This window comes from Sceloporus occidentalis, unplaced genomic scaffold (assembly GCF_023333645.1).
Source record: "Sceloporus occidentalis isolate IW3139 unplaced genomic scaffold, rSceOcc1.0.p SCAF_9, whole genome shotgun sequence".
NCBI lineage: Eukaryota > Metazoa > Chordata > Lepidosauria > Squamata > Phrynosomatidae > Sceloporus > Sceloporus occidentalis.
In genome coordinates, this window is record NW_028316989.1 from 49,762,146 (window position 1) to 49,784,004 (window position 21,859).

At 51.1% G+C, this 21,859-nt stretch overlaps 2 protein-coding genes across 5 annotated transcripts in view; one reads left to right on the forward strand and one right to left on the reverse strand.

Annotated features, from left to right (window-relative positions):
- The window catches only part of LOC149307560 (ras GTPase-activating-like protein IQGAP1), a 34,515-nt gene extending 17,966 nt beyond the window's left edge, over positions 1-16,549 (forward strand). Inside the window, exons 20-38 of the mRNA XM_089539459.1 lie at positions 432-515; positions 2,093-2,164; positions 2,256-2,325; positions 2,779-2,987; positions 3,954-4,109; positions 4,202-4,365; positions 5,632-5,856; positions 6,926-7,066; positions 7,162-7,246; positions 8,615-8,847; positions 9,732-9,864; positions 10,049-10,151; positions 11,262-11,397; positions 12,599-12,686; positions 12,785-12,997; positions 13,890-14,056; positions 14,395-14,517; positions 15,444-15,552; positions 16,255-16,549. Of these exons, the coding sequence (XP_089395585.1) occupies positions 432-515; positions 2,093-2,164; positions 2,256-2,325; positions 2,779-2,987; positions 3,954-4,109; positions 4,202-4,365; positions 5,632-5,856; positions 6,926-7,066; positions 7,162-7,246; positions 8,615-8,847; positions 9,732-9,864; positions 10,049-10,151; positions 11,262-11,397; positions 12,599-12,686; positions 12,785-12,997; positions 13,890-14,056; positions 14,395-14,517; positions 15,444-15,552; positions 16,255-16,368 (2,625 nt within the window). The 3' untranslated portion in view covers positions 16,369-16,549. The remainder of the gene's footprint in view (positions 1-431; positions 516-2,092; positions 2,165-2,255; positions 2,326-2,778; positions 2,988-3,953; positions 4,110-4,201; positions 4,366-5,631; positions 5,857-6,925; positions 7,067-7,161; positions 7,247-8,614; positions 8,848-9,731; positions 9,865-10,048; positions 10,152-11,261; positions 11,398-12,598; positions 12,687-12,784; positions 12,998-13,889; positions 14,057-14,394; positions 14,518-15,443; positions 15,553-16,254) is intronic.
- Positions 16,550-17,473: 924 nt separating this feature from the next.
- Positions 17,474-21,859, reverse strand: part of LOC149307561 (solute carrier family 2, facilitated glucose transporter member 11-like) — a 7,404-nt gene continuing 3,018 nt past the window's right edge. For all 4 annotated transcript variants that reach the window (XM_089539464.1, XM_089539462.1, XM_089539463.1 and 1 more), the window contains 6 exons: positions 20,308-20,495; positions 19,911-20,021; positions 19,586-19,687; positions 19,099-19,174; positions 18,676-18,803; positions 17,474-18,440 (listed from right to left, as the gene is read on the reverse strand). In XM_089539464.1, the coding sequence (XP_089395590.1) occupies positions 18,216-18,440; positions 18,676-18,803; positions 19,099-19,174; positions 19,586-19,687; positions 19,911-20,021; positions 20,308-20,495 (830 nt within the window). In that variant the 3' untranslated portion in view covers positions 17,474-18,215. The remainder of the gene's footprint in view (positions 18,441-18,675; positions 18,804-19,098; positions 19,175-19,585; positions 19,688-19,910; positions 20,022-20,307; positions 20,496-21,859) is intronic.

Here is a 21,859-nt window from a genome sequence, read left to right on the forward strand (position 1 = left end):
GCCCTGGGCTCCAGCAACCTCTGGAGCTCAGTGCTGGCTGCATTTTTCCTAGTCTGGCTACTTGCCTGACGGTTTCTGTTTCTTAACGTCCCAGACCTGGGAGCTGCAGTGAACCCTCTCCTCTCATCCCTTTCCGAAGGGTGTCAGCTGTTGGGTCTTGGTTTCCCTGGCTGATGGGGCAGTAGTGCCAGAGGGAGGGAGTGCTGCTCTCCGAAACAGAGAGGCTCTTGTTCCTGTTTGGGGGAGCCTCCTCTAGTCAGGGTGATTGCGGAGGGCCGGCTGAGCTGCTAGCCAGGATTTCATGCTGTGGTTGAGCCCCCTGGGCCCAGCAGTGAAGGAGCATGGAGCACTTTGGGCACAGTGGGCATTTGGGTGGTAGTGCCCACAGGTGGCCAGAGGAGAAAGCCCACATCTATCTTGTTTGGTTTTAGTCACAGTGGCGTGGCTACAAACAACGGAAAGAATATCAGGATCGCTTGAAGTACCTGCGGGCGCACAAGGATGAGGCAGTGAAGGTAATTCTCTTTTCTGACAAGAGTGGGAGTGGAGGTGTCCCTTGGGCCTGCCATCTCCTCCAGGCCCCAAGAAGGTCTCCTCTGGCGGCTGGGGACAAGTGGGGGATAGTGGTTGCTGCCCTCCACTTCCACCAGCCAAAGTCAAGATAAAGGAGAGGAAAATGGGGAAAGTGCAAAGGAGCATCCAAGAAAACAAGCTGGAGGTCTTTAAACAGAGGCTGGATGGCCATCTATCAGTGGGGATGCTTTGATTGGGAGTTCCTGCATGGCAGAACATGGGGCTTGGACTGGATCAGGGCCCTTCTTAGGGTCTCTTCCAGCTCTACGATTCTATGATTCTAATAAAGGGGAAATGCTGGCCTTGAAGATGGATATTTGTACTTTCAGAACTCGGCAACAAAAATACTTTTTCTTAGCATGATCAGATTTTGTGTATTTCAAAATTCTCCAAGGCATACTAATTTATAGAGCCAGAATGGCATAGTGGCTTGAGCGTTGGACTATGTCTCTGGAGGCCAGGGTTCAAATCCCAGCTCAGCCATGGAAACCTGCTGGGAGAGCTTGGGCAAGTCACACTCTCTCAGCCTCATAGGATGGCAAGGGAAATCCCCTCTGAAGAAACTTACCAAAAACTCCATGACAGGGCTTTAGGGTCGCCATAAGCAGGCAATGACTTGAACACGCTCAACAGTAGCAAATGCTTGTTTAGGCGACAGTATGCCGTATTTGTGAATGCCTGCACCAACACCATCATCATCATCATCATCATCATCATCATCATCATCATCATCATCCAGTATTGGAACGGAAGGTGGCTTACTGAAAATTAAAATTAGAACAGAATAAAAACATACAAAAATCAACAAAAAATATCCAGAGCTTTGGAAAGCAAATAAAGCAGTGGACTTAAAGCCATTTACAATTTCATTAAAAGGCAGGGTATAAAAACAACACACTTGGGAGCCCATGGCAGTCAACTCCTAAGCGCCTCTTGGAAGAGGAGAGTTTTTTATGTGGTGGTGGAAGGAAGGCAAGACGGAGCCATCCTGGCTTTGCAAAGGAAGGCAAGACTGAGCGCAGCCACTAAGAAGGCCCTGCCGGCCTTTCCCCATCCACTGTGCTCCTCCCAAGGTCCAGATCAGGCTCATGCAGGAGCTGTGGTCCTTCAGGTATTCTGGGCCTGAGCCACGGAGCGCTTCAGAGCCCATTACCAGGACGTTGTGTCCGAAGCGGACCGCCCGCCTGAGGGGCAATTGCAGCAAAGGAGCTCCGTGTGCCCTGCTGCCAGCCCCACCTAAGCACCCCACGGCCGCTCTTTGGGCTGGTTGAAGTTTCCCAGCACTTTCCAAAGGGAGCCCCAAGGCATGGGTTGCTCTGGCCGGGTCAGACATGCCAGGCGTCTCCTGCAGGCTAGAGGGCAAAGGCCAGCTTTTGGGCAGTAACGCAAAATAACAAACTGTTTCTTAAATATTGTTGTCAGGCCCAAGCTTATTTCTAAGACTCGATCCCAAAGCACAGTAACATTGTTCTATAATCTTTGGATAAGGAATATCCTGTCATTTTTCTGTCTTCCTCAGATTCAAGCAATGGCCAGGATGTATCAGGCCCGAAAACGCTACAGAGATCGCCTGCAGTACTTCCAGGACCACGTAAGAATGACTTTGCCTACGCAAAAGCGTTGTGGTTTTTTGCTTCTGGTAGATCCAGGTGGCAGAAATTCTGCTCTGTTCTCCTCTCTAGATCGATGACGTTGTGAAAATCCAGGCTTTTATCCGTGCCAATAAAGCTCGTGACGACTACAAAACCCTCAGTGAGTATTGCAGAGGGCAGGGCGCATACTCTTCCCAACGAGTGCCAGCCGTCCGCACCTGGGAAGGAAAGCGCCAAGGGGAAAGGCGTCAGTGCACCCCACGACGCAGGTGGCCTCTTTGGCTTCCTCTTCGTAGTGCTTCTCGAATGCCCATGTCTAGTTTGCCGCTCCTGTGACCCCTGACTTCGGTTCCTTCTCTCAGAACTGTTGGGGTGGTCCATAATGCGAGGGCAGAAGTGCATTACGCTCCGTCATCAGCCCCAGTTTTTCCTTGAGTCCTAGAATGGCCAAGAGCATACCCCTGACTCCTTAACCCCCTTCGCTCATGACAGCCAAAGAAAGGGATTGGTTTTATGACTGCCTGCTGCAGGCACAAGAAACCAGAGCCCCCAAATCTCAGAATACGGTCTCCGCGCCACTTCTCCTCCTCGGCTGATGTCCTTTCCTTCCCAGTCAGCGCTGAAGACCCACCGATGGCAGTGGTGCGGAAGTTTGTGCACCTGCTGGATCAGAGCGACCAGGACTTCCAGGAGGAGCTGGACCTGATGAAGCTGAGGGAGGAGGTGGTGACCTTGCTGCGGTCCAACCAGCAGCTGGAGAACGACCTCAACCTGATGGACATCAAGATCGGGCTCCTGGTGCAGAACAAGATCACGCTCCAGGTATGGGAGGCAGAGGCAGCAGCGGGTCCTCCGTTCAGCTGTGGCACTTTAAATAAAAAATGCAACAAGTAAAAGAAGTAACACAAACCACACAAAGAGTGACTGCAGACGACTAATGCTATTTAAATAAAACTAACAGTGGAGACTACAACTAAGAAATCAACATTAAATCTGTTCTGCAGGTGCAGTTTCATTATATTTTCCCTGTTGATTACACTTCATCTATATGTTTAATTCCTGTTAATTAATAAAACCAACAATCAACAAATCGCATTTTGTTAATGAATTTTCTTACATCAGAACTGACGGTTTATCCATCTCTGCTGCATCCTTAAGTTTAGAGAGCCTCTTTTTTTCATAGGAACTAAATTCTTCTTCCATTTCTGAGCATATTCTATTCTTGCAGCCAGGAACATATATGATATTATTCTTCCATGTCTCTCCAGATGCATCAAGGTCTCATGGTATTTGTTTGTACTAATGTGTTTGGAAATAGGAATGTCCCTCCATACATTCCTAAGTCCAGAATCCCTGTTTCTGACCGGATCAGTGACCTGCCTGTTAGCTTCGTGGCTCCAGCACCATTCCCCCATTACTCTCTCTCTCTCTCTCTCTCTCTGTGTGTGTGTTCCTCTTCTTTCCTTCTGTTCCTTGCTGTCTCTCTTTCTCTCTGGCACACCCAGAGCTCCAGTCTCAACTTACAGATGTTGTGTCCCTGGCTGACCGCAGAGGCCCTGGCCTTCAATGGCTCAAGGGACCAGGGCCACAGAGTTGCATGTTCTGGTTCTTGATGTTTGTGGCATTGGGAAGCATCCTGATTCACTGTGTCTCTTGCTATTATTCAGATAAATGTGAAGCCCAGAAGATTCTGAGCATAGTCCAGGAAACCTGATTCATCTGAATAATTCCACAGCTTTGGGTTTTTCATTTGAAGCAGCCGTTCACCTCTTCTGTTCTTCTCTGCAGGATGTTGTGTCTCACAGCAAAAAGCTTACCAAGAAGAACAAAGAGCAGCTGTCAGACATGATGATGCTGAACAAGCAGAGGGGCGGCTTGAAAGCTCTGAGCAAAGAGAAGAGGGAGAAGCTGGAGGCCTACCAGCACCTCTTCTACCTGCTGCAGGTGAGAGGGGACCGGCCTGCTTTAGAGGTCTGTGCCCCTGCCCACCCCCAGCCCCAATTCCCCACCGTCTCCTCCTCCCTGTTTTGTTACAGACGAACCCAACGTACCTGGCTAAGCTGATCTTCCAAATGCCGCAGAACAAATCCACCAAGTTCATGGACTCTGTGATCTTCACACTCTACAACTATGCATCGAACCAGAGAGAAGAATACCTGCTTCTGCGCCTCTTCCAGACCGCACTGCAGGAAGAGATCAAGTACGTAAGCGTGCGCGGCCTTTGTGCGCGTGGCCCCAGTGTTTGATTCAGTTGGATCACTGGCGGAAGAGGCTCAGTGGCAGCCTGAAGTGTAAGGATGTTTCACTGAGCCATCATCTCCCCTGAAACGCAATACTGCAGGGATGGGAATCAAGCAGCCCTCCAGATGCCACTGGATTCAGGCTCCCAGTGCCCCTCACCATTGGCTGCGGAGGCTGTGGCTGCTGGGAGTTGCAGCTCAAAACCACCTGGAGAAAGGCTGTCATACTCTGGCTGCTGCGAGGAAGACTCCATGCAGGACGGGATCCTTTTTAGCTTTGTTTTTCGAAGATTCTACCTGCTTTAAAAACAACCCCCCCCCAAACTCCTTTCCCATCTGTTTCCTTATTCTCTTTAATGGGACTGGTAGCACCTTCTGAAACTGAAAAGAAAAGTAGTAGTAGTAATCATAATAATTATAATAATAAATTATTTATTTATAGCCTGCCCAGTAACAAGGAATCGGAGCGAGTTACAGGAATAAAAATATATCCAGAATACAATTAAACATTCAACATTAGCCCCTTTCCAATCCCCAATCTCCCTCTCTCCCTCCAGGCTAGAAGATGGCAGTTGTTGCCATGGAGGGAGGGCTCAGTCTCTTGAGGGCGTCTCGATGTCTTCCTTAGATCATGGCAGATCAGATATTGGCTACAGCATTATGATGGTGGAGGTGACGCTGTTGTCTGTTCAAGAGGGCTATTGCCATCGGATTCAGGCGGCCACTCACACCTGGAATAGCCCACTCGCGCGCTCAGCAAGCGGCCATTTGGTTTGGTACGCCCATGGAGCCAACCTGGTTGTTCAGCAGATGGTCTTTTTCAGGGGTGCTTTAGGGTCTGGAAGGGAGCAGGCAGTGCTCTGCTTCTAACGCAGTTGGTAATCTGGGCACTGGCAGTGGCAGAGAGGATGCTCAGGTGCCAGCACCAGGTGGCCTGGCCAACCCTGTGGTCAAGGTGACCTCCAAAGGAGCCATAAAAGGTTTGACGAGCCTGAGATTTTGAAAGCAGCGTCTCCCCTCTGCTGCAGCCTCCGTCTCTGAATTCCAGTCTGGGGAGAATCTGTGCCACGATGGCAGCCATCTCCCTCCTCCAAAGAGTGGGACTCACCCAGAGATGGCTTCCCAGAGGCCCAAGGAGCAGGTGCCCGCGCCCGTCTTGCTCATGACCACAGAACAGTCTTGGGAGGAGTTGTGTTTTGCACGAATCAAGCTTGCCTTACTTGCAGGTCAAAGGTGGACCAGCTGCATGAGATTGTGACTGGAAACCCCACCGTGATCAAAATGGTGGTGAGCTTCAACCGTGGCGCTCGCGGGCAGAACGCCTTGAGGCAGATCCTGGCACCCGTTGTGAAGGAGATCATGGAGGACAAGTCCCTCAATATCAAGACTGATCCCGTGGACATATACAAGTCATGGGTCAACCAGATGGAGTCGCAGACGGGAGAGGCCAGGTGGGGGCCGTTGGGGATCACAGGTCCTTGTCTTTGAGTTGTTTGAAGTGCCCATGCCCAGACACGCATGTGCGCACAAAACGTTTGGAGATTCCAGGCTCCAGAGAGCGACAGCACAGGGAAGTGCACCAGAGCTCATGTTTGGCTTGGAGATTGACAGCCATGCTCATTGGGTTGGATCTGTTGTGGATCTTGGTCAGAAAGAGTGGCTTTTCCTTTTTTCTGGCGATGGGTTTTAAAATAACTAATTCACTAATAAATAAACACTTTCCCCTTAAATAGAGGCATCAGACCCTTAGTTACGCTGTCATAGCTATGGCCATGAGAACAGCTGCACCTTCTTAAAGGCCCCGGGAAATGGTCCTTGGTCTTGCTCCTGGGCTGAGACTCATAGCTACAAGCTGCAAGCATTAGGACCTATGGCATCACTAGGGTTGGCGTCACACGGTGCGCCAACTCATGGTGCCAACCCCCTCCATTGATCCCATTCCATTTTGCACCAGAAGGAATCCTTAGTCATTCTCTTTTGCCCAAATGTTACTTGCAAATCATAATTCCCATACATCAGTGAACGTAAGGTTAACAGTTGTGACATAAAACAAGTAGCAAAATTAAAATTATACCTTCAAATTGTGATGTTTTAAAATAAAAATTTTAAAGATTTTAAAAAATAATGTTGTTTTAAAGTTTAAAATTTTGAAATTTTAATTTTAAAGCATGGTGGGAGCTTTCCTTTCTGCTCTGCTTGAGCTTCAGCCCAGCCCCATTTGAACAGGCCCTTCTTGCCAAAAGGGAGGGGTTTGGGGAGCAGCCCTTCCTGGCGCCACTGATGCGCACTGCGGCCTCGCAATGGGCGCCTGGATCCACAGCAAAGCAAACCTGTCCAAGCGTTTCAGAGCCGGCCTGTTCTGAATTTCTGTTTTGCCGGGTGGGTTTTGGGAAGAGGGCCTGCTTTGTTTCCCCTGCAGCCCAGAGGGGCAGTGGCTGGGCAGGTGGGCCTTCAAGAGGGAAGTGGAAAGTGGCCTGGACCCACCTTGAGACTGACCTCTTTTCTTTTTCTTCCTTACAGCAAGCTGCCTTACGATGTTACGCCTGAGCAAGCCCTTGCCCACGAGGAGGTGAAGACCCGCCTGGACGCCTCCATCAAGAACATGCGGACTGTGACTGACAAATTCCTGCTGGCCATCATTGGCTCCCTGGAAAAAGTCCCGTGAGTCCCAGAGTGGCTACTAAGGGGAAGAGGAACCACATTCCCCCTTTTGCCTCCTCATTTCCTTGTCCTTTTCTGTCTCGTCCTTTCTGCAGTTATGGAATGCGCTTCATTGCCAAAGTCCTGAAGGATTCGTTGCACGAAAAGTTTCCCGATGCGAGCGAGGATGATCTGCTGAAGGTGAGGATGAGCAGCCGGAGCCCTCCTTGCGCCTCATGGCTTTGCGGCTCCTCCATGCGCCTCGCCCCCTCCTCTTGTCCAGTGGCCAGCTCAGGCCCAAAGGGGAGAGGGGCGTCTGGCCCAAAGGAGGGCTGGGGAGGTCAGTGGGCTCTTTGCTTCTGCCACATCTGCCTCTCTTTCTGCAGGGCTCTGTTTCTCTGGAGGAGTGCTGCCGGCCATTGTGGCTCAGTTCTCCTGTGGGAACCGATGCCAGCTTTTCTATCCTTGCGAGAAGAGAGCACGACAGCTTACTTTATTTTAAATTCATTTCCCCAAAAGACTGAGGATGCCTCAGGTGGATTTGTAGTGAACAGTCAGTTCCTAGCAAATCCTGTTCTTGAAAAATAAAAAGAATGAGTAGATATGTGTGTCTTTTAAGCACCAAAAGGCTCACCAAAGTAGCCTCCTAGTCCCCGAAGTGGGTCGGAGAGCCTGGCCCGTGATCAGGGCTGCGTGGCATTGCACCACGATGCGCAGCACTTACAAGTAATGCCTGGCAGCTCCTCCTTAAAGACAGAAAGCAGCTATGTGCCTCTTCCTCCAAAAGGATCTGAATCCTGTTTTCTTCTCTCTTCTAGTTCTGTGCTTTTCCCGCACTGAGGCATCGAATCTAGGCTTTCTCTGCAGGTGAATTGATTTTTAAAGTGTACACTTAGGTGGGAGGCACTGGTCTCCTCTGGAGTAGCATCTGGTGACACTAACTGTACCGTGGCAGCGGCTGTGTCTGTGGGGCGGTTGGGCAGGTGGCGCTAGGATAGCCAGTGGTCTTGAGCCAAACCCGTTCAGACTGTGGGGCAGTCCAGCCTTCCCTTGAGAGCAGCTATGGCTTCACACCAGTCTCCTACTTTTGCAACACAGCATCCCTTTGGCCAAGAAATGCTCTTCTCCTCAGCCTGGCAGCTCCAGAGCGGAGGCTAGCAGTGGCTCCCCAAAGCTCCCCCGTCCGGCCCCCGCTTTCTTTGCCGGCCTCCCGCCTTTGAGTTTCTGGAGGATTCCTGGCTCAGGCAGCCTTCAGGCAGAGCTCAGAATGACCTGGATATTTGTTTTCTGCTGTTCTTGGTTTCCCCTGTGTCTGGATAAAAATCTTCCCCAAAGTTTAGCTAGTTGCTTTCTAGAGTGAGAAAAAGGGATCCTGAATTTCTGCTACATGTGTTTGCAGCTTTCTTTTCCTTCTGAACATCTGTTGCCTCTCTCCTGCCTCTCTGTGCATCTGAGCAACTGGGAACAGTAGCATTGGGGAGCAATGGGTCTGCCTTGTTCACTTTGATTAGGTGAGAGAACAGGGGATCCGGCAAAGGCCTCTTGGCATCTCCTCTGTCTCTCTCACAGATTGTAGGCAACCTCCTGTACTATCGCTACATGAACCCAGCCATTGTGGCTCCAGACGCCTTCGACATCATTGATTTGTCAGCAGGAGGACAACTGACCACTGACCAACGGCGAAACCTCGGCTCCATTGCAAAAATGTTGCAGCATGCGGCGTCAAACAAGATGTTCCTGGGTGACAATGCCCATCTTGGTATCATTAATGAGTATCTGTCTCAGTCCTATCAGAAATTCAGGTAGGAAAGTCCTGGTAATGGGTGAGGAATATCTTGAAAAGCAATGAGAAAATGTAGCTAAAAATTCAGCACCTACAAGAAGTAGGAGATCTGGGGAGGGGGAAGCCACTGGCCTTTGAGGAGCCTTGATGCCCGCCTGGCTAAGGACAAATGCAGTTATCTGCACAAACACAGCAGTGAGAAGGCACTGAGGCAGTATTTTCAATACTTAGCAGTTGCAACTGTACTTAAAAAAGAAAGAATAAAGAACAATCCTATTAGAAAATGAAGCACTGCCACATTTAGGAGTGTTTCGTGCCTAGAATTGGCTGCTTGCCAAGTATGTGAGTGCAACCAGGAAGACAGCTATTTCTCTGGACATCTTCTGTGCTCCTTTTGACAGACACCGCTTTCAGCCCTGGCATCTTTCTGGGCATGCTGGAGCTTCATGGGCTTTGTATGCATAGGAAATGCTTTGCTGTAGTTTTTTGTGGCAGAAAAATAGAAATAAGAAAATCCAAGTGTGCAGAAAAGAAAAAATGTTGCCATGATGCCTTGGAAAAGAAAGGGGAAAGGAGCAAAATAGTTTTCCATCAGCTAGGAACAAAATTGCCCTTTGCCTGATGACAGGGTTGTCCTTTGAGGGAGGGAAGTCACTTGGGAGCGCGAAAGGCAGACCAGTTAACTCCCAAAGGAGCGAGGAAAGCAGAGCAGGAAAGTGGGCAATCCTGGGGCTAAGACTAGGGGACCTTCTGCCCCGCCGCAGCTGGAGCGGCTGCCTGGCCGGCACGGTTGTAGTTATGGCTGGACCAGCTGGCCGGCACAGTTCTGGTTGTGGCTGTGGCCAGGGCAGGTGGCCGGCCGGGAAGGCTCCCTGGGTCAGTTGGCTCCTCTTGTCTTTGCAGGCGCTTCTTCCAGGCTGCCTGCGAGGTGCCAGAATTGCAAGATAAGTTCAATGTTGATGAGTATTCTGACCTGGTGACCCTGACAAAGCCTGTGATTTATATTTCCATTGGAGAAATCATCAACACACACACAGTAAGTCTCTTGGCTGCTGGAGCACCAGTGTCTTTATGCCACGGGCCAAACCCTCAGGCCTCCAGATGCAGCATTGCTGAGGTCTCACTGTCCGTCTGTGGTCAGTTAGTTGCATTCAGTTACACAGAAGATGGGAAACCACATGTAATACCAGCTAATCCATGATTCGTTGTCCTCCAATCAGCTGCTTTTGGACCATCAAGATGCCATTGCGCCCGAGCACAACGACCCCATTCATGAACTCTTGGATGACTTAGGGGACGTTCCCACCATCGAATCTCTGATAGGTGAGCCCTTTGGGGTTTTATTTAGCCTGGCAGCCACTTTGCTTACACTCCACCTTTTCCTCAAGTGGGACTCAAGCTAGATGAAATGAGTGCGGAAATGCCAGGTGGAAGCAGTCCAAGCCTTGGTGCCCTTGTCTTTCATATTTACATTTTAAAGAGGCATTTTAAAGCTTCTCTTTGGGGCTGAAGAGAAGGCCTTTAGCTGTCTTACGTGCAGAAGGAGAAGTATGTTGGTGACCCTGTCCCCTCTCTGTGATTCCTGGCCTGATCTTGGGAGGCTGTGGCCCTGGTTCACCACACCTGTGCAGGTAGCAGGCCTGAGTGGCAGCGCAGGTGGGCCACATACCAGCCCAGGAGGGCATCAGGAGTGTTGAGACCACCCCTGGGTGTCCAAACCTTGTGCTGGGATCTGGGAAGCATAGAGCCAAAGAGCTGGAAGAAGTCTCAAGGGGCCATAGAGCCCAGTTCCCTCCTTAGGGCCGGACCTCCAGCTAGAGCATCCCAGAAGCAGGGAGCTGCCCAGCCTCTTTTTGAAAAGTCCTCCAGAGGAAGGGATCCTTCCACCTCTCTGGCCACTGGGCTCCATTTTTGGACCACTCTCACTCAAGAAGTTCCTTCTAATGTCTGTCCAAATCTTCTCTCCTGTCACTGAAAGCCATTAGACCTGGTCCTCCCTTCTGGTGCAGCAGGGGAACCTGCCCCTTCTATGGGGCAGCCCTTGAGGCATTGAAAGAGAATGACCATGTCACACCTAGTTCTTCTCTTCAGCCAGGCTGAACAGCCTCAACCCCCTCAACCTTTCCAAATGGGTTTTGTTCGCCATCCTTCCTGGTGGGCAGGGGTACACCAAAAGTGATTGGGCAACACTCCTGGATGCCATATTTGCTGATCTGTGGCCAGTTTTCAGTTGGTTTTGCTGTTTTGGGGATGGAAAAGCAGGGGAAATGTTATATTTAAAAGGGTTGTTAGGGGTCAGTGGAGGGCCTTTGGAGGGAGAAGCAACTCCCAGGGACCCATATGTAGCCCACAGCAGCAATGTGCCCCCACCCCCCAGGCTAAAGAGAGAAGCGAAGCAGCATCTGCCTCTGTCTGACTGTTTGTCTCTCCCAGGAGAGGGATCCGGAAGCATCAATGATCCAGGGAAGGAGATGCTGGCCAAAACAGAGGTTTCCCTCACGCTGACCAATAAATTTGATGTTCCTGGGGATGAGAACGCTGAGATGGATGCCAAGACGATTCTGCTGAAGTAAGTGGAGCCAGGGCAGGTGCTGGCCTTTCAGGGCACATGGCTTTTCCTTCCCTTCCTTGCCCAGGGCTTGCCAGTAGGATAGTGCCCTTCGGCTGGAGGCACCTCCTCTCCCTCCAGTTTTACGTTGAAGTGTGAGTAGCCATGAAACTGGCATGTGACCTGGGAGAGCATGGGCATTTTGTGCTCCCTGGTGGCACTTGGGGATCTCCCCAGAGTAAGTGATCTATATAACAGCCCAGCAAACCCGGGGAGCTGAATAGTGGCTCTCATTTGGGAGAATTGGTGTGTTTGAAAGGGACCGTCTCTTGAGAGCTCATCCTTCAGTTCCGAGAAAGCCGGTTTGCACGCTTCGTGTCTCTTTCCTTAGAAAGAGGTGGCCGTAAGGCGACCCTGGTGCCAGCCAGGGAAAAGGTGCCCAAGTGTCTGTGTGTGTGTGACTTGGCTGCCCTCAGCATGGCACTGGGGGACATAGTAGCGCTCCCGCTGTGTTGCAGCATTGTGACGTTGCAGCTTCCCAGAGGCGAGAGAAATTTAGTGGCATTGTGTGGGACAGCATGAGCCTCACAACCTGCCAACGAGGGGTAGCTGGACTAGCTAATTCTGGCCATTCAGTCTCCTTTCTCTGACACTAAGCAGAATCATAGAATCCTAGAGTTGGAAGAGACCCCAAAAAGGGCCCGGATACAGTCCAGCCCCCTTCTTCTGCCATGCAGGAACTCTCAGTCAAAGCATCCCCACTGACCAATGGCCATATAGCCTCTGTTTAAAGGCCTCCAAGGAGGGAGACTCCATCGCTCTGCATTGAGAAGGAAGTGTGGGCTGTTTCCCTGCTCCTGGGGCCATGGAGCGGGAGCCCGCAAAAGCATGTGCCAAGCAGAAGTGGTTGTCCTCTTGGTTCTTGCTGAGGTGGACAGACGAGTCTTCTGCCTTCACCGCGATTGACTCCTGTTTATTTGATTCGTTTAGAGTATTTATACCCTGCTCTTCAGGCACAAAGGCTCTCGATGGCTTACCAGTTGTTAATTAGATAGTTCCCTGCCCTCAGGCTTACAGTCTAAAAGGACATGACACAAAAGGAGAAGGGAATGGCGGTGGGGAAGGGGGTCTCTCCCTCTGAGGCCTGGACCCTGGCAGATGGACTGGAGGGAGGACCCTTCTTCCCTCTTGATGGTGTTGCTCTTTCCATTTTGTTTTCCAGCACCAAGCGTTTAATTGTGGATGTGATCCGCTTCCAGCCAGGAGAGACGCTGACCGAGATCCTGGAGACTGCAGCCACCGCTGAGCAGGTATGGGGGTCTCCCTCCTTGGGCATCGCTCCCTCTGAGGGTCCCTATGGCTGCCCAGGGACAGGGGAGGTCTGACGGAGCCCCTGGCTCTTTTCCAGGAGGCTGAGCACCAGAGGGCCATGCAGAGGAGAGCCATCCGAGATGCCAGGACCCCCGACAAGATGAAGACCCCTCAGCTGCTCAAGGAGGACAGCAACCTGAGCCTACAAGAGAAGAAAGGAAAGATCCAGTCAGGGCTGAAGAAGCTAACGGAGCTGGGCATGGCGAAGCCAGAAAACAGATACCAGGACTTGATCAATGATGTTGCAAAGGTTAGTGCCCAAGGGAGGAGCTGATGGTGGGGTCTTGCCAGTCCAGGTGGACCAGTAAGACCCATTTGTACCAGTTGTGTGGCAGATGGCTCCGTTGCCCCCAAGATGCAGGTGCCGACTAGGAAAGCCTAGGCTCCTTGGGAAACATGTTTGGCTTTCCCCCTTTTCAGGATGAGGCTCTTTGCTGCTTGCCAGCAAGCTGTCCCTGTCCAGAGGCCCCTTGCCATCTTCTGAATATCTGGGCTCCAATTTGTGATCAGTTGTATAGACCAAACAGGCAGATTTAGCCTCAACACTCCCCTTAAGCACTCTTAATCATTGTGCTTATAGGCTTTTAACTCTTAGGGAGGACTGTAGACTTCTAATCTTTTTGGCACATAGCTTATTGTTAGTTTTACATTTTGTGTAATGCATCACACATCTTAGACCACATTAGGACAGTTCATTAAGAGGGAGCTGTATGGTCTTGTGTCCGATTCCCCATGTGTCACCTGTGCATGAAACACACAGGCATCCATATCATTAACAGGCGTCAATGCAAAGTAATGCTCAGAGAAAGAGGTATTTGAGAGGAGGTAGCACAGCTCCTTCTGCCAAGGCAAGGCCATTTCCCTGTGCCGTGCAGGACTCCTTCCGCCTTTGGAGAGGGGCTTGCTAGCCGCTCATTTGCGTCTGTCACAGAGACCATGGAGGAGGCGGCAGTGGTCCTTCAAGTGCCATCTCTGAACTGTGGGCCTTCTCTTTGCAGCCCTCTCTGGTCTCCGCTGTCAGCTCCCTCAGCTGCTTGTTGCCTTCATATGGCCCCGGTCTCAGTCCCAGCAAGACCCTTACTCTCGGGTCCCTCTCAAATTGACACTAGGTTTGTTTTTGGATCTGCTCCCCAATGATCTAGGACATCCGGAACCAGCGACGATATCGCCAGCGGAGGAAGGCAGAACTGGTGAAGCTGCAGCAGACGCACAATGCGCTCAATTCCAAGGCTACGTTTTATGGGGAGCAAGTGGATTACTACAAGAGCTACATCAAAACCTGTCTGGACAACCTGGCCAGCAAGGGCAAGTGAGTGATCCCTCTTCCCCTGCGGACACACTTTTGGGGAAGGGCTGGGATGGCTGAGGAATTAGGCTTTTCTCTTGGCCCCAGGCGGCCTTGGCATCAGGCCTCGGGTGGAGGAAGCAGGAGCGAAGGGAGAGCGGTTAGTAGCCATGCGAGGCAAGGATCCAGACCCCGAGAGCCTGGTGGCCGAAGCGCAGGAGACAGAGGCTTCCCCTGGCAGTCCTTGCAGGGAGCCAGATGCCTCGGCTTCAGGCGCAACTCACTCCTCTCTGGAAGCACTTTCCAAATTGGGGGGCAGAGCGAGGGTCCCGCCTGAGTAGCCCTGCCTTCCTTTTCCTCAGAGTCTCCAAAAAGCCACGTGAGATGAAGGGCAAGAAAAGCAAGAAGATTTCCCTGAAGTACACAGCAGCACGGCTCCATGAAAAGGGGGTCCTCCTGGAGATTGAAGATCTGCAGGCCAACCAGTGAGTCTCCTCACACAAGCGTTGCCCATTAGGCAGTACTGCAGGATACAGTGGCCCCAGAGGCCTCCTGGGAAACACACAAATACCCCGCGTCTGGCATCACGGAGTAAATGCATACCTTTGGGGAAAACTAGCCAGCATATCAAAAACAAGCACCTGGGGGAAAAACCAGAAATCCTTACAGGACCAATGCCAGTTTGTCAGGGATGCCATACCCAAAGATTTCATCCATTGCCAGCAGGATGCTATAGATGGTCCTCGAGCAAAGAAATGTGGGCGCCCGGCCTTGACTCCTTCCTGATGGCTTCTGCTTCGCATGCTGCAAGCTGAAGTGTAGGAGCAGAGAGTTTTCAGTGACCTTCGATGAAATAACCCATTCTAAAAAACCAGTTAGCACCCAGATCACAGCCCACAGACCCCTCCTCCCTTAATGCGCATGACACATTTTGAGAGTCTATAGATTACAGAGCCACACACCAACAGATACAGCTTCCCCTTTATTACTCTGGATGTGGAACATCCCTTTAAGCATTTGTGGGGATTTGGGAATTAGCTCAGAAAACCTATTTGGGAGATGGGAGGACCCCACGGCCCCCTAGATGGACCCAGGGCTGTTGTTGTGTTACGACGAGGAGCAGTGTGGCATCTACTCGGAGTGAGGGGCAGTTTGTGAGTGCCCCCATTCAGCTCAGAAGCCACAAATCCAGGGGGATCTTGTTTTTGTTGTGCTGGGCCCCTGCCATGCCATCCCTTGACCGCTGCCTCTGCCCTCCTCCATCTCTTCCTCCTTTTCAGGCACTTGGCGCCAGTGGGAGGCTCAGTGGGTCCCTCCGCCTTCTATCCGGATGCCCCATTGTGCAGTATTCGGCAACACTTTGAGTTTGCACCTTAAAGTAATACGTTTGTTCTTGTCCCCAACTATGCAGGTTTAAAAATGTAATATTTGAAATTGGTCCAACTGAAGAAGTGGGAGACTTTGAAGTAAAAGCAAAGTTCATGGGGGTTCAGATGGAAACGTTCATGTTGCATTACCAGGTATGAGTCTGCCTCCCGCCTTTGCAGCCCACCCCAAGGCTTGTGCCCTCTGTATTTCCCATAAAGCTTTGAAGGGTGATTCCTTCCGCCCTCTTTCCCCCCCCCCCCCCAGGTTTGTCTCAATTAAACTTAAAGGCCACTAGTGTCCAGATTTAATGAAAAGTAACAGGTTGGAAAAGTAGATGAACAAAAGATCTCTATTTAAGGGTGCCAGGCTTTTTGGAGGTGGCTTCTCTGACAGTTGGAGGAGCCAGAGCGCTCCCCTCTTTGTGGAAACCATTGCCCTCTTGGGAGCAGCGAGAGGACTTGGATTCTGTGCCGCCACGTTATCAAATGTCTGTTTATATGTTGCTGCTTTTATTTATTTGCTTTATTTATATTGTATGTTTTCAGTGAAGAAAAGGCCGTTATGTCTCTAATATCCCAATTCTGAGTTCCAGTTAATCTGAGTCAACTATTTCTTCAATTTCAAAATAACCACTTCCTATTTCAAGTCACAGATTTCGTTGCGTTTCAGAGGCAGCACCATTGAGCACAAAACCTGCCGGAAATACCACAGACCTTTCCAGGCCTAGAACTGGGTTGGAGGGAGCACAGCTGCCGGCCATCGCTTGGGATCCAGTGCCTCTCTGGGAATCCGCTGCTCACTGCCGCTCCGGATCCCTGGTTGAGAATTCAGTCTCGCTATCTCTTTCTTGGCAGGATCTGCTGCAGCTCCAGTACGAAGGTGTGGCCGTCATGAAGCTGTTTGACCGGGCAAAAGTGAATGTCAACCTTCTCATTTTCCTCTTGAACAAGAAGTTCTATGGGAAGTAGCTCTGCTCCCGCTGCACTTTCTCCTCTGAGCTTTTCGCCCAGAGGAGCCCCAGCTCAGCCAAGGCGCACTCTTCGCGTGGCGCAGTTGCTCCCCGCCCTCGCATTTTTCTGCGCCAGCATTTCTGTATTGTTTCCCATGTACTCAGCCAATGGTACCGCAGATTAAAACATTATTAGTCTACCTCTCTTCAAGTTTCCATGACTCCCCCGGCCCCTAAACGCGTCCTCTCCTCCGTCGAGTTGCGCCTTTACTGTCTCTCTGGTTTTCCTGACCCGTTTCATAACTTTCAAAATGCCCTGGTTTCTCCCTCCTCTTCCTCCTACTTCCATCCTCAGCTCCCTTCCATTGCTTCAAACTGAAGTTGAAACACAAGCGTCCTTTGCACCTAATTAACTCAATTAAGGATGGGCAGGAGAAGAGGGAGCTGGGCGTAAAGCCTTGGCGGGAGGGCCATTTTGCCAATTTAAGGGAATCGCAGTTGCAAAGCCTCCAAGAGTCCCAATTCAGGCAGAGAGCCCTTTGAATCCTCCAGAGCTCCACTTTTTCAGCTGCTTTCAAAGGGAACTTCCTGCAGGGGCCTCCTTTCCTTCTTCAATCCCCCCCCCCTTTTTTTTTTTTGGCTGCTTTTTCACTGGTGAAAGAGCCTAATTTCTCTCCAAAGTAGATCTTCTTCCTGCCCTCTTTTGCAAACCTGTTGTTGAAATCTGCCTTGAAGTCAATGTCAAGAGATGGCAACTCCTTCCTTCGAAGCTGAGAGAAGGTGACCTGCCAAAGCCACTCAGTCATTTTCCATCTGTGAGCAGGGATTTGAACCCAGGTCTCCTGGAGTCCTGTCACTCTAACTGATACACCATGCTGCCTCTTTAATCCTCCTCCTGTTCTGTTTTTTAAAGTCCCTCCTTGGCACACACCAGTCTCTCTGCCTTGAAAGAAGTGGGATAGGAAAGAGGCCAATTGGGAACATAGAATCACGCACAAGAATGTATAATTGAAAATGTCACCAGCTCCGTCGTTTAGATGAGCAGAACTGAAAGAGAGGCCCATGTTTATGTGTGAGATCTTTGCTGGGGAGAAGAAAGATGCCAGTCACTGGAGATTTAATAATTTTATTCCTATTAGTGCATTGCACACATTGGCTCTGTTTTCTTCTTTCCCTGAGCATCTGCCTTTGCCAGAACTATTGCATTCACACATATTGCAGTGCTGACCCATAGACAGACATCATTTGGCATCTAGCCATGCAAAGGCCCAAGCTGACGCCTCGCTCCTGGACTTACTAACAGCTCAATACTTGTAAATTATTGATAAATAATAAAAACCTAACCGCACTAGGATTTTAGAAAAACAACCCTCTTGCTACTTTATAAACCTGATAAAAGTGCATCTTGATTTCCAGGATCTCAGAGGGAGAATAAAATGCAGAGGTAGATTTGGGCTGGAGAGGAATCGAGGGGAAAAGGAAAGAGGGAGAAAGGAAAAGAGAGCTTTGCAGGGATTTACTTCTGATAAAACTAATGCTCTTTGAATCATCATCATCATCAAATAATTTTGGAGATAGCATTTCTATTCGTGCAACAATGTGAAACCCATATAATATATACTGTATATATATTAAAATGCATGAGCTCATTGCCTGAGGCAATCCTCTCCATCCCAGCGTCAGAAAGGGAAACGAGATCAAGGGCGTCCATACCCCCCAAAGTCTTGACTGACCGCCTGCCTCCCCATTTTCTTGGCTGCTCTTGAAGGGTCCTGGCTTCACTCTCTTTGTCCTTTGTGTGTTTCAGTTGCTGGAAACAGAAGTCAAAGTGCAAAACCTCCCTCTCAGGAGGGAAAACGAGGCAGGCTACAGGGCAGTGGATCTCTTCCCCTTCTCTTCCTCTTCCTCCTCTGGAGCCTTCCAGGGATCCTCAGAGGACGCTTCGGCCCCCCCAAAGTTGCACTTTCTGAATTCGTCAGAGATCTCCAGGAATGTTTTCCCTTTCGTCTCTGGGAGGAAGAGGCCGACGTAGAGGGCAGTGCAGACGCAGACCACCAGGAAAGGGAGGTAGCAGAAGTGCCCCAGGCCCTCCTGGGAGGAAGGAAGGAAAGGAAGGAAGGAAGGAGAAAGGGACGGAAAGTCTGGACCCACAAGGGGGCCCCCTCCCAGTTCTCCCATTGTAGAAGTCCTTGGAGGAGGCCATGTGCCCACAGTCAAGTGAGCAAACTGACCCCAGGACTTGACCTTAAAAGTCAGGAAAGTACTTTCACAGGTTATGGATTTCCATCTTGCAACTGAAAATGTGGGGAGAGGGTTTGTTTCCTACCACAATGAAAGGGAAGGCTGTCCCCACCAGGAAGAGGCTGGTCCAGAGGAGCGACCCGGAGACGACGTAGGCGGCCGGCCGGGAAACCTGGTCGAAGATCTCAGTGGGGATGATGCCCGTCACACCGGCTGCGGAGGAGAGGCAAAGTGCATTGCGTTGGGAAAGAGCAATCCTCCCCAGGAACCTCTCCCACCCACCTTTCAGCTCCCCCTGATGCGCATGGAGGAGATCGCCCAGAAGTGGGCTGGGGGTCCCTGGTGGGAATGGCAAAGGGCTGGAGTAGAGGGCCCCTTGGTGCCCACCCAGTTCCTCCAAAGTGGAAATGCCCTCAAAGGAATTAAGGCTGGTTTCAGCCACCTGCTGTGGGCATTTGGGGTAAACTCCAGGCAAGGGACCCGAAGCGGCCATCCAAAACAGACCCACCTGGTCCAATGCCAAAGCTGAGGATATAGGCAAAGATGCAGGCCATGCTCAGGTAGGGGGCCCAGGGCAGGCGGTCCTGCAGAGAGGAAAGGGAGGGAGGAAGGGAGGAAAAGAGGAGGAAGAAGGAGGGGAGGAAAGATGGATGGAGAAAGGAAAGAAGAAAAAGGGAAGGAAGGGAAAGGAGGAGGAAGGGAAAGAAGAATGGAGAAAGAAGAAAAGGGGATGGAGGGAGGGAAGAAAAGAAGGAAGGAGGGAAGCAAAGGAAGGGATGAAGGAAAAAGGAGAGGAGAAGATGGGAAGCAAAGAGGGAGGGATGAATAAGGGAATGAATGCGGGGGAAAGATGCAGGAGGAAAGGAAGAGGGAGGGAGGGAGGGAGGGGTGACCTGATGCTTAATAGGGAGCCCCATCTGCTTCTGCTGCCCAGTAAAGAGGGAACAAGGGGCCCTGCCTCCCAAAATGGCCACCTGGCCACCCCCACTGGTTACCTGCATAGAGAGGGCAACCATGAAGATGACGGCCCAGACAGCCATGAGGCTGTATCCACTGACCACCAGTGCCCTCCGACCGGATCTCTCAATGACCAGCGTCTGGAAGGAAGTCCAGGGTGGGCAGAGGAAAGGAGTATTATTTGGAGTAGGCCCATCATCCCCAGCCTCCCTGCGTTTTCCAAGGAGGTGGGAGGGCTGTGACAAAACGAGGAGAGGGTCACCCACCCAGTACTGGATGGAGTAGACGCCCTCTCTATGACCCCCCCCTTGTGCTTTATCCCCTCCCAGCCAGGAGCCCCTGGGCATGTGCAGAGTGTCTCACGCAGGTGACGGCTGTCAGGAGCTCGCAGGCGCCGGTGCCGATGATCCAGTACTGGATCTTGTCCTCAGGGATGCCGGCTGCCCGGAAGATGTAGGAGGCGTAGGAGTACATCTGGGAGGACAGTGGAGGGCAGGAGGGATACAAAGAGACGGGGCAGGAAGCGATCAGTCGCAACAGGGGTCCACAGTAGGGGCCTCTGGGCGGACCCAAATCCCACCCATCGCAAGGGGAGCTCTGCAGATGCTGCTGGAAGACCTCCCAGCTGAACGGAGGATGAGGAGGGAGGAGGGAGCCAGCAGACAGAGCCTGTGCACAGGCTTTGTTAACTGATCTGGGGATGATGGGATAAGGGATCCATCGCCCTGCTCCTCTGTCTGTCCATCTGTGTGTCGCTCACCGAGTCGTTTCCGCAGAGCTGCATGGCACTGCTGAGGACCACGATGGAGAGGAGCTGCCGGCGGATGTTCAGGTCGCAGAAGAGGTCCCAAGGGGCCGGAGGGGTCTTCCCTTGGACGGCGGCCGCCTCGGCCAGCAGCTCCTTCATCTCGGCCGCCAGGTCGCCTCCCCCCCGAAGGCTACGCAAAGCTGGGCAAAGAGGAAAGGCAAGAGGAAGAAGAGGAAGGGAACAGGGACACTGAATTAGACAGACAAGAAAGAGGTCAGGGTTTTGGCATGGGCCTAGAAACATAGAATCATAGAGTTGGAAGAGACCACAAGGGCCCTCCAGTCCAACCTCCTGCCATGCAGGAACTCTCCATCAAAGCCGCCCCATTGAGAGATGGCCATCCAGCCTCTGTTTAAAGACCTCCAAGGAAGGAGACTCCACCAAAATCTCCATTGAGGAAGGAGAGTGTTCCTCTGTCGAAAAGCCCTTTCTGTCAGGAGGTTCCTCCTAATGTTGAGCTGGAACCTCTTTTCCTGGAGCTTGCATCCATTGCTCCATTGGGTCCTATTCTCTGGAGCAGCAGAAAACAAGCTTGCTCCCTCCTGAATATGGCCTCCCTCCAAGTATTCAAACAGGACTCTCCTCATATCCCCTCTTAACCTTCTCTTCTCCAGGCTAAACATCCCCAGCAATTCCCTGAGTCCTTCCTCATAGGGCTTCATGGTTTCCAGGCCCTTCGCCATTTTGGTTCCCCTCCTTTGGACACATGGCTCCAGTTTCTCAATGTCCTTCTTGAATTGTTTTGCCCAGAAATGGACACAGCATTATTCCAGGTGAGGCCTGACCAGAGCAGAATCGAGTGGCACTATTACTCCTCTTGATTTAGACACTATACTTCTATTGATGAAGCCTAGAATTGCGTTGGTCTTTTTAGCTGCCGCATCACAATGTTAACTAAGGTTCAACTTGTGATCTACTAGGACTCCTAGATGCCTTTCAGATTGTTAACCCAGGTGTTTACCATCTTATATGCACTACCTTGCATTTCTTTGTGTTGAAACTCCTTTTGTTAGTTTTGGCCCAACTTTTTCATCTATGAAGGTCATTTTGAATTTTGATCCTGTTGTCTGGGGTAATAGCTACTCCTCCTAATTTGGTGTTCTCTGCAAATTTGATAAGCATGCCTTCTATAACTACCTCCAAATAACTGATAAAGATGTTAAATAGCACACTGGCCCCAGGACAGAGCCCCACTGGACACTCCACTGGTCACTTCTCTCCAGGATGAAGCAGAAGAGGAGTCATGGCTGAGCTAGCTTCCTTTGGGTTCTGCCGGTCAACCAATTACAAATGCATTTAACAGTTGCATTGTCTACCCCACGTTTTCCAAGCTTGTTTGCAAGAACATCATGGGGAACCCTGTCGAAGGCCTTCCTGAGAGACTCCCCATGAATCCTCTGCCTTCTCGCTTTCTTAGCTGCTCTCAGAACGTCCCGGTTTCTCTATCCTCCTCGTCCCGCTTTTGTCCTCAGCTTCCTTCAAATGTTGTGAGCTGATTTCAAAA